The 12,815-nt window shown below is 52.1% G+C and overlaps 5 protein-coding genes across 5 annotated transcripts; 2 read left to right on the top strand and 3 right to left on the bottom strand.

The window, feature by feature from the left end:
- Positions 1 to 678: 678 nt before the first annotated feature.
- Positions 679 to 2,398, bottom strand: EV422DRAFT_579309 (uncharacterized protein; the record flags this gene model as incomplete). Its single annotated transcript, XM_053073313.1, has 7 exons — positions 2,175 to 2,398; positions 1,870 to 2,088; positions 1,728 to 1,808; positions 1,627 to 1,657; positions 1,439 to 1,546; positions 973 to 1,322; positions 679 to 920 (listed from the first exon to the last, which is right to left on the bottom strand). The coding sequence occupies exons 2-7, from the start codon at positions 2,060 to 2,062 to the stop codon at positions 679 to 681; spliced, it is 1,005 nt and encodes a 334-aa protein (XP_052924544.1). The 5' UTR covers positions 2,063 to 2,088; positions 2,175 to 2,398.
- A 262-nt stretch (positions 2,399 to 2,660) lies between these two features.
- EV422DRAFT_533912 (uncharacterized protein) lies at positions 2,661 to 7,905 on the bottom strand. The gene is made up of 16 exons (XM_053070633.1): positions 7,614 to 7,905; positions 7,484 to 7,548; positions 7,151 to 7,422; positions 6,358 to 7,081; positions 6,165 to 6,301; positions 5,977 to 6,104; positions 5,782 to 5,915; positions 5,532 to 5,708; positions 5,368 to 5,465; positions 4,496 to 5,305; positions 4,222 to 4,422; positions 3,966 to 4,152; positions 3,805 to 3,904; positions 3,589 to 3,740; positions 3,197 to 3,527; positions 2,661 to 3,107 (listed from the first exon to the last, which is right to left on the bottom strand). The coding sequence occupies exons 1-16, from the start codon at positions 7,754 to 7,756 to the stop codon at positions 3,086 to 3,088; spliced, it is 3,681 nt and encodes a 1,226-aa protein (XP_052924543.1). The 5' UTR covers positions 7,757 to 7,905; the 3' UTR covers positions 2,661 to 3,085.
- Positions 7,906 to 7,975: 70 nt separating this feature from the next.
- Positions 7,976 to 9,200, top strand: EV422DRAFT_533907 (uncharacterized protein). The gene has a single exon (XM_053070632.1). It carries the CDS (start codon positions 8,081 to 8,083, stop codon positions 9,038 to 9,040), a length of 960 nt encoding a protein of 319 aa, XP_052924542.1. The 5' UTR covers positions 7,976 to 8,080; the 3' UTR covers positions 9,041 to 9,200.
- On the bottom strand, positions 9,201 to 10,843 carry EV422DRAFT_533904 (uncharacterized protein). The gene is made up of 3 exons (XM_053070631.1): positions 10,734 to 10,843; positions 10,138 to 10,644; positions 9,201 to 9,932 (listed from the first exon to the last, which is right to left on the bottom strand). Exons 2-3 carry the CDS (start codon positions 10,589 to 10,591, stop codon positions 9,442 to 9,444), a joined length of 945 nt encoding a protein of 314 aa, XP_052924541.1. The 5' UTR covers positions 10,592 to 10,644; positions 10,734 to 10,843; the 3' UTR covers positions 9,201 to 9,441.
- Positions 10,844 to 12,763, top strand: EV422DRAFT_533898 (HAD-like domain-containing protein). Its single transcript, XM_053070630.1, has 7 exons — positions 10,844 to 11,133; positions 11,195 to 11,338; positions 11,401 to 11,447; positions 11,517 to 11,649; positions 11,713 to 11,836; positions 11,901 to 12,147; positions 12,212 to 12,763. The coding sequence occupies exons 1-7, from the start codon at positions 10,882 to 10,884 to the stop codon at positions 12,435 to 12,437; spliced, it is 1,173 nt and encodes a 390-aa protein (XP_052924540.1). The 5' UTR covers positions 10,844 to 10,881; the 3' UTR covers positions 12,438 to 12,763.
- Positions 12,764 to 12,815: the final 52 nt, after the last annotated feature.

The following is a 12,815-nucleotide window of genomic DNA, read 5'->3' as shown; positions in this document are numbered from 1 at the left end:
TTGTGTTATAACCGTTGGGATTGTCTACGCTTTAGATGGTATGTAGCCCGCGTTTGTGTTGTTCTTTCTACCGGCGCCAAAATGGACACATCTACCAAACGAAGCATCTAACATCCGTCCCTCTTCCACGCAGTGAATACAAACTTTTACGTCACACCGATAGCATTCTTCACATCAGCAAGCTGGACTGTCGGGGAAAATCTATTTGAGATGATCACGATGATGCAGGGGTTTTTCGTTCGTGGGGGCAAGTCCGCGTCCAACATACTTTCTTCGACTCAAAAAGCAAAACGATTGGAAGAGCGCGCAAGCCAGAGCGCGCAGCGGTTGTCTTCAGCCTAGGCCTACGAAGCGACACGAGACGGTGTTAGAGTAGCATCAAAACGCGTGCGGAATTCGCTCTCGCGTGTTTGCCTTTCGTGAAAGGGAAAGTGAGCGTAAAGGGAAATGCAGCACTGTGTTGTCCTTTCAGATTATAGATGGGAGGTTTCGCCGTAGTATTACAGTGTGCTTGCTCTGTCCTAACATGTCTTTTGCAAAAACTATTGGGTATCGTTAGATCGATCAGAAGACAAAAGAGGTCATTTCCACTACACTACGAATGTCCCCACATTTCTACTCATATACCTTTCCATAATTCGTATGCCACAGTGGAAACGATCCCGAACTTCGAACAGCTCAGGGAGAAGGCAAAGGCAACTTCCTGTTGCTGGCTGCGTTTAGAGAGTTCAAGGCTCCGGTTCCAGCAACTTGTTTGGACGAGGAATTTACGTGGGACGGGACATGTCTCGAGCGTTGCGAAAAGGCGTTTTGGATCATGGTAATGCCCTCGAAACAGTTCTCGCACACCGTCCAGCAGGCGCCAGCCAAAAACGCGGTGGGCGCGACATACATGTTATCGTTGACTACCAGGGATGTAGCTAGTGAGATTTGGCTAAGGGCGCGCAATGTGCAACATATTGGGTGACTTACTATCCAGCGCGAGGCCCACGGAGATTGTCACCAGACAGGCGGCTATGCCGAACCCCATAATAAGATTGTTCGCGGTCTCCAAGCTACCAATTCGGCTATTCCCTCCGCCACCGCCTGCCACTCGGCGCTGGGTGCTTCGCAGTTTGGCGGTGAAAGTGGCGATACCGGCAACGATATATGCGATCGGACCGATCATGATCGCATACCAGTACGCTTTCCCGACCCAACCTTGACCTCTGAGATCTTTGAAACCGAGCCCGAGCGGCAAGGCCATGGAGAGAAAGGCGATGAACGAGAGGAAGCCGATCAGGATCCTCTGACGTGTGACGGACGTATAGACGACTGAGAATCTACAGAAAATGTAAGCACTTTCAGCAGGTGACCTAATTCTCGAGAATCTCGCGACACTGCACATGACCCTGCTTCTTCCAGCGCCGAAAATCTGAACTTGGGGACGGGAACATACCTCATACTTGCAGCGATGAGCACAAACCCATTGCGAAGGGCTGGGCCAATCATCAGCATAGAAATGTAGGTGTCGGAATGAGAGGCAATCCATGAAGGGGTATAGATTCTGCGAAGAGTACAGGGGTAGAGAGGACGATTGTTACGGACTGCACTTCACGAGCTGCCACGCGATTAATGAGCACTTACTTTCCAGCCACCAGCGTCCCGGAGTCGACAACTGTAGTAACGCAGAGTAATTCGTCAGGCCTATAAAGAGAGAACCCGGGTTTTGTTGAGAGCTCGCTTACCTGTAAGCATCATGGCAAACAACAGTATCCCGCCTCTAACGCTAGGCTTCGTGAAGATGCGATAAAGGGCCACCGATACACCTGCCCCGAACGAATGGTTATGGACACTGCCTCATGATTTAGTTTCGCAACCAGGCCTTACCTAGTGCAATCAATGGCAAGGTAAAGCCAACCATAATAGATGTGCTGCCATACAATGATGCATACTCGTCGAGTACAGGCATGGCTTGTTCAGTGCAGATATCTTTGATGCCCGCCTGAACTGCAGGGCTTCCGAGAACCATCGCCTGTACGGTGGTATCCATCGCACATTGCATGTAGTCGATTGTCGTCATGATGGGCAATCCTTTTCAGGTACGTTCTGAAGGAGGTTGGTAAATGCTAATTGTTGACGTTTTGCAGAACTGAAGACAGAGGCGCTTCCCAAGGAACACGGTGCTTAAATACCCTGCAACTGAAGGCCTCCGAATGCACAGCTGGGCCAAATGCCGTGGGTCCCACAGAATGTCCTTTCGGCCCAAAATAGGGACAATGTTCATAATCCGGTTACTCGGGTGGGCCTGCAATATTCGTCAGAAATGCACAACGTGATAGTCCTACGTATGAAGAAGGTATATGCTGAAACAAACTGCCGGATACATGGATAGCCGAAAAATAGGGGTAAACCCGTGGATTTGGCCGAAGTGACGCGCCGAATTATGTCAGCTTTCGACACCGCGATCGGAATACCCGTGCCAAGGTCTCGTATCATACTCGCCCGCAGTAGCGCCGAGGGCGCTCCGGCGGCACTCTCTTCCAGTACCACCAGCAGAAGTCACCGGCCTGGCAGAAGTAAGGAAATTGACGGCAGCTGGGCGTTGACTTTGATTGTTCTAGTCCAGTGCGTCGGCACTCTTTGGATTAGAGTGCCCGGCTTCACGCACCGCGGGAAGTACCGGGTCGAGTATGATACGAGACCTTTGGCACGGGTATTCGAAATAGAAACCATCCCGCTGTTTGTTACTAAATTTCGAGTTTTACAGGTCAGCCGGCCGCTGGATCTGGTCCGACTCATGCCTATTGTGTTCTGTCCTTGGTGCATGTGCAGGAAAGTGCGTCTCTCAGTTGTGGGACATGGCTGCGGGTTGCATATTGGTCGGTGCGACCTTGTTTATAGGTTCTCCTTATTTTGCGGTTCGCTGCCAGCAGTGTGACAGAAGGGGATTGAGCAGTGAGTGGTCTGTTTCCCAAGACACCCAGTCTGGTATGGGCCCTTTAGCTCAGTTGGTGATTTGCGAACATCACTTTAATTCCGGACATAATGGAGTGATTGTGGGTATAGATGAATGATATGGTGATAACTGGACGGAGCTGAATCCTCATAACGGGGAGTGCATGCCCCTAGAGAACGACAGGATACGGAAGAGCGATCAATACGAGACAATTCACATGCGAGCCAACAATCCGTTCCCCTCTCCTGGCGTACTCACAGTTTGGTATTGAACTCCAACTTGCTCCGTTTCTGAAACCGTTCCCACTCCGCCCTATCATATACCTTCACCCACTCCTGCACGGGCAGTAGCACGACCGGCGCGGCTACAAAGGCAATCACCCACAACCACCATGGTAGGGCCGACAGTGATATACTGACTGGCGCGTCGACTGTTGGTTTCTTGTGTGGTGAAGGGACGAGTGAGATGGTGCAGAACACTATTTGAACGACGATGCAGAGAAGGGAGACGCCGATCCATATGCGATTGTGGTAGGGTGGATTCGTGAGGAGGTTGCCGGTGCGGTGAAGGAAGGTGGAGGATACGATGACTGCAAAAAGAGATGTCAGTATTACAGGACTCAAAATGTTGCAGAGTGAAAGGTTACTTACCTAATAAGAACACGCAAACGAAGAGCGCGCAGTTTTGGGCGTAAAGCAATGCCCATTGGTCGCGGCTATCGAGCGTCGTCCAGGACTTGTTCTTGTAATATCCAAAAACAATGGGCGAGTTGTCACCCCGATCTGTAAGATACTCCAGGGATCTGAATGCACCAATGAGATGACATCAAACAACAATCCTGAGGAGGTGACTTGAGAAGTACTCACACCGCAAAGACCAAAACGCAGACTAAGATCACACCACTGAAGCGTGCGCAGAAGTATCGTACGAATCGCAATTTATCCTTCAGGTGGTCCATATTCTTGCCTGTATACCAATGTTCGTGAGTGACGACATACAATATCGCACAGAACGGAGTCGGATATACCTGGCATGTTGGTCATCACATGGGGATCATACGGCGAGAACAAGAAAGAGAACGCCAGAGGTGGCAGGAGTATCGTCGTTACCCAGAGTATTTGGTACCCAGTGAAGATCGGCGGCAACAGTAGACAATCTGCGACGATCATCATGAGGGACAGTGCTGTTGCTCCTGCCATACAGAAGGATATCGCCTTTGCAAGCAACGAGTCAGGATGATCAGGCAGACTCACATTGCTACTTTAGCGCGTACTAAGACTCACCTGCCGCCCGCCCTCCACAAGGGTTCGAGCATCTCGGATGATCTGCCCGAGACTGTATATGCTCGTATCGCTGTGCAAGGAGAAAGCACAAGGCGAGGCAGTGAAGGATGCGCCGAGATTGAGGGACGAGATAGGCCCGGTTGCGGGTTGATTTCTCGATTTGAGGACGCTGAGTGGGTCAATACCAATGCTGATATCCGCCTGCAGAGCTTGGATTCAGCGAAAGGTATAATCTCATCGATTATGTAGACTGAGACTCCAAAATCGTACGCACCAATGCAAAGCATTCCACATTCATCTCGTTCAACGTGCTGCCCAAACAGCACACCACCTCCCCATGCTCCTGAAATATGCGAACCATCTCACTTATCGACGGCGGATCACATTCAGCAAACAACGAGACATGCAGAGGCACGTCATCCACATCTCGAATATGGTCCCGTATCTTATCAACACCACGGGGCAGCTTGGCTTTCATGTCGTGGATCTCAAGGTACCCTGGCGACTCGCCGCTATCGGATGACAGAATGATACAGCTATTCCAGTCGATCTCGAGACCCAACCGCTCAGCATACGCTTTGCTCTCGCGTTCGGGCGCTGATGAGAAGTATACGAAGCGAATGCCACCGAGCCCGAGATCCTCGATGAAGTTGATGACGTTGGCTTTAGGTTGGTAGCTGAGGAGGGCCATGCCGAGGAAGATCTGCCCTTTCGTCACGTCGCTCCATAGCTGCTTCTCCTCAATGCCTTGGGAGGATCTCAACCGCTCCATGTTCGTCATCAGTCTTTTGCGATGTTTGTGCTTCCCTTTATCTACCACCGGCGAATGTTCGCCTAATGTCTCCAACGGAATGCTGGCACTGCTAGCTGACGATATTCGCGGCACGCCTTCCGCCGACCCAACATTACTGTTATCGGCGCCGCACTCTAAGTACACTGAGTCTGGCACAGCAGTTGGTGGTTTCCCATCTTCGCGTAAGAGCGGAAGGAGTCTCGGGTTTTGCACAGGGCGGTATGCATAAGCAACAACCTGCCCGTCATTGATGACTGCGTTCTGATAGTAATCAAGAACTTTCTTCTCAACCTAGGGTATTGCGTAGTATGAGTTCAAGGCTCCAAAGACGTTTCCATGCGAACGCGCTGTACCGTATCATCCATCGGATCCAGGCCCTTCCCCGTCCAATAGTCACTACATGACTCAGTAATCAAATCGACGTTGCCTTCTGTGAAGAGCTGATATGAACCTGTGTGCATTGACGCGTCAGTCTTCTAGTGCGAAGCAATCCCAGCAGCGACACGATGGTACAAACTCGTAGCAGTTTCCTTGTAGATCTTCGACACGAAGCTGGGAACCTCAAAGTGATACTCGGCAACATGGGCAGTGGTTTGGTGGTAGGGCGCAAACGCATGTATCGTCTTTTGCGCTTGGAAAGTTCGGAGGACCTCAGCCGAGAACCCAATCTGCTTTCCAATCTGACAAAGGCAGGCTGCAATACTCTCGAACGTCAGTCCCATCCAGTATGCAGAGTAGTGACCGACCGCTCTTTCCATGAACCTTACCCTGTCGTCCAGGCTTGATATGCCCATGCATCTGTTGTCCATTTGCCTTTCGATGATGCTCCAACCGAATCCTGCCCTGGGTAGCTCCGCAGTCGGTGTTCAGCAGAAGATTCAGTCCTATGGGTTTCAAGGAACTGCGTCGTTCAGGATGGAAACGTCTCCTGCCATTCTGTGAGACATGAGCCTCGCACTTACGCTATGTACTGCTCCCAGTCTCGTTCTTGAAACCGGATGACTTGATCTGTCGTGTCTTCGGCTAGATCTAGTAGGACGGGCGACCCTTCGTCATCAAACACGAAGAGTTGTTCTGGAGTTGGAGTTGGCTGTATGGGAATTCAGTTAGGTCATGGCACACCCATCCGCAGGCATTGACGAGTTCATACCAAGGAGATCGTCCCCTCTCGATCAATGGCGCATATCACCGTCGCGCTGGCTAGCGATGTGACCAAACCCGTCGTGCGCGCCAGAAAGCTAACATCAACGTTGACAAATTGATCCCAAAATCGCTTTCTGACAAGACCTGAATGGCCTATTAGACATCAATTTGTGGACAGACAAGGCTTTCGGACAACCCACCCCAGTCGAGCACCAGATCCTTCGTCGGTGGCGGAGCAGCATCAAACTCATCAATGTCCTCCCGATCTTCAAACTCCGTTTTCGATGTCTGAAGGGCATCGAACAACGACATGATCTGCGCATTGCCATAGCTCCGAATAATGATGAAGAACGTCGGCAGAACCAGCGGCAGTATCGGCAAGATAGCGTACACTTGCAAGACCACCAAAAACTCGAGACCCTGTCTCCGCTTCTCCTGATCCGACGTCCCCAGAGTTCCATATCGAACAGCATTGACGACCAAAGCCACACCCAGGACGCCTAGCAGGAAGCGGGTGAAGTAGTAATCGATGAGGACGCTGAACTGTTTCATGATGACCGTCTTGGGCCGTTTGGTGTTTAAAGCTTTTTGAAGTGTGTCAACCAGCGGCGTCTCCATCGCTCGAAAATGGAACTGCCCTTCGTTCAGCGCCGCCCTCCGCATGATCGTCGGGTCAGGCGGCGAGGTGAACAGACTCGGTCGAAACACCTGTCCCTTCTGCAGCACGTATTCGCGCTCCTCGCTTCCCGGTACACTGTCTAGATGACTATTCACATAGCGTACTTTGCATGGAGCAGTATCCCCGTATGCGAGTTGCACGATGTCATCCGTCACGATCAGGTTGAAGGGCAGCGTGAATATGCTTTGGTCCCGAACCACGCGGCTGAGGCATACTGTGGGTATTGACGTGGGAAGTTTCAGATCCTACAACGCAGTCACGGTCAGGCTTCTACTGATGCTGCTGATTCCATATGCAACGCTGCCGGCGCATACCGATCTCCGACTCATTCCAAAAGTTCGCAGCTGCTCAACCACGCCCTTGATGCGCATGCTCATCTCCATCGCCGTCAACCTTGTCTCGCGCTCGAAAAGCCATAGGTTCAACGCCAATAGCCCCGCCAGCAGTGCGGACTCAACCAAGGCGCTTGTCGCCCGCCATTGATATATTGAGTGGGTAATTTGCTCGTATATAAAGAAAGCAAGCAAGCCTAGGGCGGCACCGGCTGTCAACACGGTGCTGGACTTTACGAGCCACTGCCTGCTGGCTTTGGGGGCGACGGCGTTAGCTTGGGAGTCGACTATTCAACAGGTTGTCTGCGTACATACCGCCCGGTGACTTTGCTGCATCTTTGTATTTTCCAAGTTCGTCATCTGCTGCCGTGAGCAAGCGCCTAAGGCCCATATAATTTTCAGCTCTCTGGGGCGTGCTCCATATATGATCTGGTATGAGCCTTACCTTTGGGCCTCTTCACTAGTAAGGTGGTGATACGCGAGGAACTTATCGGCGGCGGCGACGGTCCCCGCTATGGCGTCGTAGGACGAAGCGCTTCGCAACTCGTGCACTTCAATAACTTGGTGCAGCGGGTGCTTGCCGCTCATTGTCAGTACACAGGCGATGAAGTTTTAGTCCGAGGCGGCGAGCCCGATGGCGAGGCGCCGGTTGGGAAAGTCAAAATTCGAGGACTCTTCCCTCGGCATGGACGGCATGGACGCGGTCAATAAAAGCAGAAGTCACCGGCTGCCGTCCAGCCATTGCGTGGTTGACCGGGGGCCGGCCAGCCGCGATACTAACATAGGTAGTAGCCCAAATGCCGTCAATTTCGACGCGCCCGTCGTAACGTCCGTTTTGGCATCCTACTGAGAAACTCGACTCGAAACAGTCTGGGGCCCGTCGGCCTTCCAGAAATTCCAGAAATTCCAGGAATGCTCACCATCTCCATTTGGAACAATGACCGTCAGGTCGCCTCCATCTGGTCACCTTCGACCGGACGCCCGAAGCAGGAGGTCTTCATGATCCTCGACACCCTCTACAATATACACGATATCGAACAAATCTTCTATCTTTCTCCCAAAGCAAAGTCAGCGACAACGTCAACTACACCAGACATTCTTGTACCCCATCACTATCTCCTGATACCTCTCGCTGGTATCACTCAACCGCCGTTGGAACTACCAAGTTCGATACCAGTATTATTCCCGAGCCACACGTCAGACAAAGATTCCTTATCAGCAGTCTTTCAAAACATGCAGCTCCAGGCTCGTCCTCTCGCTCGGTCGGCCAAATTCCGCTTTCGTTTGGCACAACGCGATCGAACCTGCGTGCTTACTAACGCATGGGAGGACGGTGTCGTCGCCGTGCACATAATCCCGCACGAGTGGCAGAGTACAGATTTGAGCAGACTGCCACAGCATATCCGGGAAGTTCTGGGGGGTTTGGAGGGAGGGATAGGATCGTTCGAAAATGGCATGCTGCTGGACAGCAGCGCGCACACTCGCTTCGACAACGGTCATTGGGGCGTTGTTTGGAAGGGTAACGATACGCCGGGATCAGATGGCGGGGTTTGGGAAGTCGTGGCAATTACTAGCGAAGGCGCAAAGTACGCTGGAAAATCCCTCCGCTGGCTGGAGGGGATCAGGGACGATGGCGTTCGGTGGAGGAATCTCTTTCCACCTCCCGAACTATTCAAATTTCACCTTCAGTGTGCTATATTCAAACACTGCACGGGACGGGGTGAAGGAGACGATATCTGGGAAGATTACGATCATGCAGCGACAAAGGTGCTGACGTCCGAAGAGGCATTCGAGCGGTGGGCTAACGGGTCAGGGCGGATTGTCCCATCAACCATTGATAAGTCCGGCACCGCTGCCGAGGCTGTACTTTGAGACTAATAGGTGTGTTTCTACTTTGACTGTTACAAGTTTAAGAAGACTCAAAGGGTATTCAAAATTCGAAGAAATGGCAGGATAGAATTATATTCATTTAGATATGGGCGCAGAGCCGGTTGATTTTGGCACTAGTAGCGAATACATTGATGACTTGGCCACCACCTCTGGACAAACCTTATTTTTTTTTTTCAACAGGCACAGGATATAGCCCCTGGGCAGAGACTGACTTAGGCAATCGATACAGCAAATTAATAAAGGTGAAATCCCCAGCGAAGGCAAAACGAGGGAAACCATCTATATCTGAACCTAACCAAAAAAACACACAGATTACCGCCGTGACTCAAATCTCACTGTAAATATGCCAAAAACCACTTCCTCAACTGTCCCAGCCCTTCCCGTCATTGATGCACAAACAAAGTCTGCCTGATGAGCGCCGTCTTCTCCGCTATCTCCTTCATCGCCTCAATGAAATTCCCATCTGCATTCCATAATTTCGCTGTTGCCTCCTCCCCACCCATCCCCTCGGTCACGCCCGCCGCTTTCAAAAACCTCAAGCCATGCTTCACAACTAGGTCGAACCGATGCATGGATGCACCCAGATCGATCTCTCCCGTTTTGAATGCCACAGTAAGATGTTTCATCGTCGAGTCATCGAATATGCTTTGCTTTGAGTCCCCAACGTTGCGCGAGCCCCATCGGTGGCTTGAGATCATGTCGAATGCAATCATGTCGGTTTGAGCGGTGATGTGCGGAGTGATGTGTGTGCCGAGCCGCGAGGAATAGAGGTTGTCCGCATTGGTGAACATGAGGTAGTTGCATTTAGGTAGGGTGGTGGCATGTGGAGAGGATGACGCGGTTGCCAGTTTCTCGATTGCTACATCGGTGTATGCTGTGGGAGTGAGTGAGCAGAGGTCAGTATGGAGGAGTGGGTGCTGGATGTCAGACGATGGGTAGAAATACCGTGCTCGCTTCGCTCGCAGCAAGGTTGTTAGGCAAAGATGTTCCAAAACATCAATGCTCGCTGTCGCGCAAGGATTTCCACATGCCACCACCCCGTCACTCCCCGTCACTCCCCATTAGTCGTCTGCGCTTACCATATCCATAATCACTCCAACCATCTTTCAACAGTGGATAAGCGTGCTCCGCCTCCTCCTTGCCCACCTCCAATTTCACAAACCTCGGCCTCGGATTCCCTCCAACCATCGCCGCCTGCTCCGTAACCCTCAACGTCTCCCTCAAGACCCTCTCCTCTTCCTTCGTCGTGCTCTCCGTCACCACCAACACCACAGTCGTCTCCAGCGGTGCCGAGTGGTCCGTCCCTTTGACGACGCTGAGGAGGAAGGCCGGGAGGTAGGTGTATTGTTTCGGATAAGTGCGGGCGAGGACGCACAGGTGGGTATTTGTGAGCGGCGAGGTGTGCTTTTTGTTGCTGGTGGTGAGCGGGGTGGGGAGGTCGTAGCCGAGGAGGATGAAGCAGAGGAAGCTGAAGAGGAGGGCGAAGGGGAGGAGGATGACTATTGGCCGCCATCGGGCCGGTAATGTGACCATGGCGGGTGTGGGTATGCGGTAAAGGTCGACGAAACGATGTGCGGCGGCTTGAACTGAAAACAGTAAAGCAGCTGGTCCAGCCGGTGCTCCCTCCCCTCACGTCCCCAGCTACGTCCCTGTGAGACGGTTCTGATGTACGTACTTAGGCAACCGGCAATGCCTCCTCAGAGCCCCTCAGTCCTTTGTCTGGTCCTTTGTCTCCAGCTTTGTCTCCGGGCGAAAAGAGTTGGGAATTGAAGTCCTCCGTCGTCACGTCGTGGCTTTCGCTTCGAGGCATCGAGCTTTGGTGGATGTTGAACCAGACACCACTACCCTATAACACCTTGAAAGAAATGGCAGCCAACCAACATCCACAACAGGCACTGCAGCAAGCAGCAAAGCCCTACTCAACAGTCATCGTCGACATTGAAGGCACAACCACGCCCATCACCTTCGTCCACGACGTCCTATTTCCCTATGTGCTCACGAACCTCGAACCATTCCTTGCCGAAAACTGGGAGTTAGAGGAATGCCAAGCAAAAACTCAGCAGATCTACGAACAGGTACGCTTTGCTCATGTCAGGACGACAACAGAGAACCGCTAGTCTGATGGAAGCGTTATAGTCACTTGAAGACAGTGCGTTAGCCCAAGTCCCGGTCTTGAACCCCAAAGAGCACCCCGCGGGTGCAGTTCGTCACTCGGTTGTGGAGAATGTACGGTGGCAGATGTCTGCGGATAGGAAGACGGGTCCGTTGAAGTCGTTGCAGGTACAAGACGACAGAGTTTTCGCGAGATGCGCTTTGGGGAATCTTATATTTGTCGGTCGCAGGGCTACATGTGGAGATCAGCATACGAAACCGGAAAAATCAAAGGATCGTTAGTACGAGCTGAAGTTTGGGCGGCAGTCAATGAGAATGGGAACTGATAGGCGACGTCAATCTATAGCGTATACGATGACGTCGTTCCGGCGTTCGAGGCTTGGAAGCAGAAGGGGTTGGACATCTATGTCTATTCCTCCGGGAGCGTTGAGGCGCAGAAGCTGCTGTTTGGATGGTCGGAGAAGGGTGACTTGTTGAAAGTGGGCTGATTCATCTTAGCGCCTTCAGTTGGGTGCAATCGCTGATCGTCTCGCCATGACCAGTTTTTCAAGGGCCATTTCGATACGAACATTGGCATGAAGGTCGAGGCTAGTAGCTACACCAAGATCGCCTCTGAAATAAGCAAAGACCCTGCTACGATACTGTTCCTGAGTGATAACGTTCGAGGTGGCGTCTCCTGTTCCCTCAAATCGTCAACTTGTTACAGAAAAATCTCATGCCCAGGATATAGAAATCGAAGCAGCCATCACCGCCGGCTTCCAAGCATCCATCGTAGATCGACCCGGAAACGCCCCACTACCATCCGAAGTCGAAACCGCAGCGGACGGCGCTCACTCTATCACCTTGGGCGGGCGTTCCGTCTCCGTGATCAAAACCTTCGACGAGCTCTTCTCGCACCCCAACTTCAAGCAAACCGCTGAGAAAACGTCGCGAACAGACAGGTTCAACCTCGAAGATCTGATACACTTAGAAACGATGTAATGTTTTGTCACTCAATCTGAATCAAGGAAACCTGGCTAGATGACTGATTCTGCGATGCAGGTTTGAGGAGTTTGGGCGGGAAGACGGGTTACGGGACGGTGCGCACGCCGGGTTTGTGGAGGGGCGGGTAGCCGGTGGTGAGGCGGGGTACGGGATGGCCACTGAGGCGGGGTTCTATGGCGGGGTCGCGGAGACTTGGCTGGCTGCCGTTGACAAGGGATTGATTCAGATGTCGGATAGGTGGGTTACTGCTCTTGTTCCGTCATCAGGGAGTCTGCCGCCGTGACGTCTTAACCTGCTTCTATTGGCGTAGAGCGCTGAAGGCATTACAAGCATTACGGACGCAGTCTTTGGACTTCCCAACCATCAACAACATCGACCCTGTAGCCGGCCCGGATCCCACGACGGTGCTGGATCGTTTAAGAGGTCGGTTCAAGGTGGTCAGCTCCGCGCTCGGGCCTGATGCTGCAGGACAGCGGTTCAAGGCTGAGGGCGATGAGAAGCCGAAGATGAATTTCTAGATGAGACCCCCGTCCTTCTGCAGAGGGAAGAGACGCGATAGACTGAGCTTCGTTGGTAAACGTAGTTTCAGACATTTGCATTAGAGCTAGTTGTTTGCATGATTATCTAATCGTAGTCTAACTATTCTACATGAGGGGAGCTT

The sequence above is a fragment of the Fimicolochytrium jonesii genome, assembly GCF_025526975.1.
Source record: "Fimicolochytrium jonesii strain JEL569 chromosome Unknown EV422scaffold_16, whole genome shotgun sequence".
Lineage (NCBI taxonomy): Eukaryota > Fungi > Chytridiomycota > Chytridiomycetes > Spizellomycetales > Powellomycetaceae > Fimicolochytrium > Fimicolochytrium jonesii.
The sequence above is the reverse complement of the archived record's forward strand: the minus strand, read 5'-3'. Positions and strand labels throughout refer to the sequence as shown.

Bases quoted from the DNA above. Each gene is read 5' to 3' on its own strand.
- EV422DRAFT_533912 (XM_053070633.1), bottom strand. From the start codon at position 7,756: ATGAGCGGCAAGCACCCGCTGCACCAAGTTATTGAAGTGCACGAGTTG. The intron at 4,423-4,495 runs GTGCGTACGATT...CAAGCTCTGCAG, and splicing joins ATGTGGAATGCTTTGCATTG to GCGGATATCAGCATTGGTAT. The intron at 3,905-3,965 runs GTATATCCGACT...ATTGGTATACAG, and splicing joins TGTGATGACCAACATGCCAG to GCAAGAATATGGACCACCTG.
- EV422DRAFT_533907 (XM_053070632.1), top strand. From the start codon at position 8,081: ATGCTCACCATCTCCATTTGGAACAATGACCGTCAGGTCGCCTCCATC.
- EV422DRAFT_533904 (XM_053070631.1), bottom strand. From the start codon at position 10,591: ATGGTCACATTACCGGCCCGATGGCGGCCAATAGTCATCCTCCTCCCC. The intron at 9,933-10,137 runs GTAAGCGCAGAC...TCACTCCCACAG, and splicing joins TTGGAGTGATTATGGATATG to CATACACCGATGTAGCAATC.
- EV422DRAFT_533898 (XM_053070630.1), top strand. From the start codon at position 10,882: ATGTTGAACCAGACACCACTACCCTATAACACCTTGAAAGAAATGGCA. The intron at 11,837-11,900 runs GTGGCGTCTCCT...CCCAGGATATAG, and splicing joins CCTGAGTGATAACGTTCGAG to AAATCGAAGCAGCCATCACC. The intron at 12,148-12,211 runs GTAATGTTTTGT...TCTGCGATGCAG, and splicing joins CTGATACACTTAGAAACGAT to GTTTGAGGAGTTTGGGCGGG.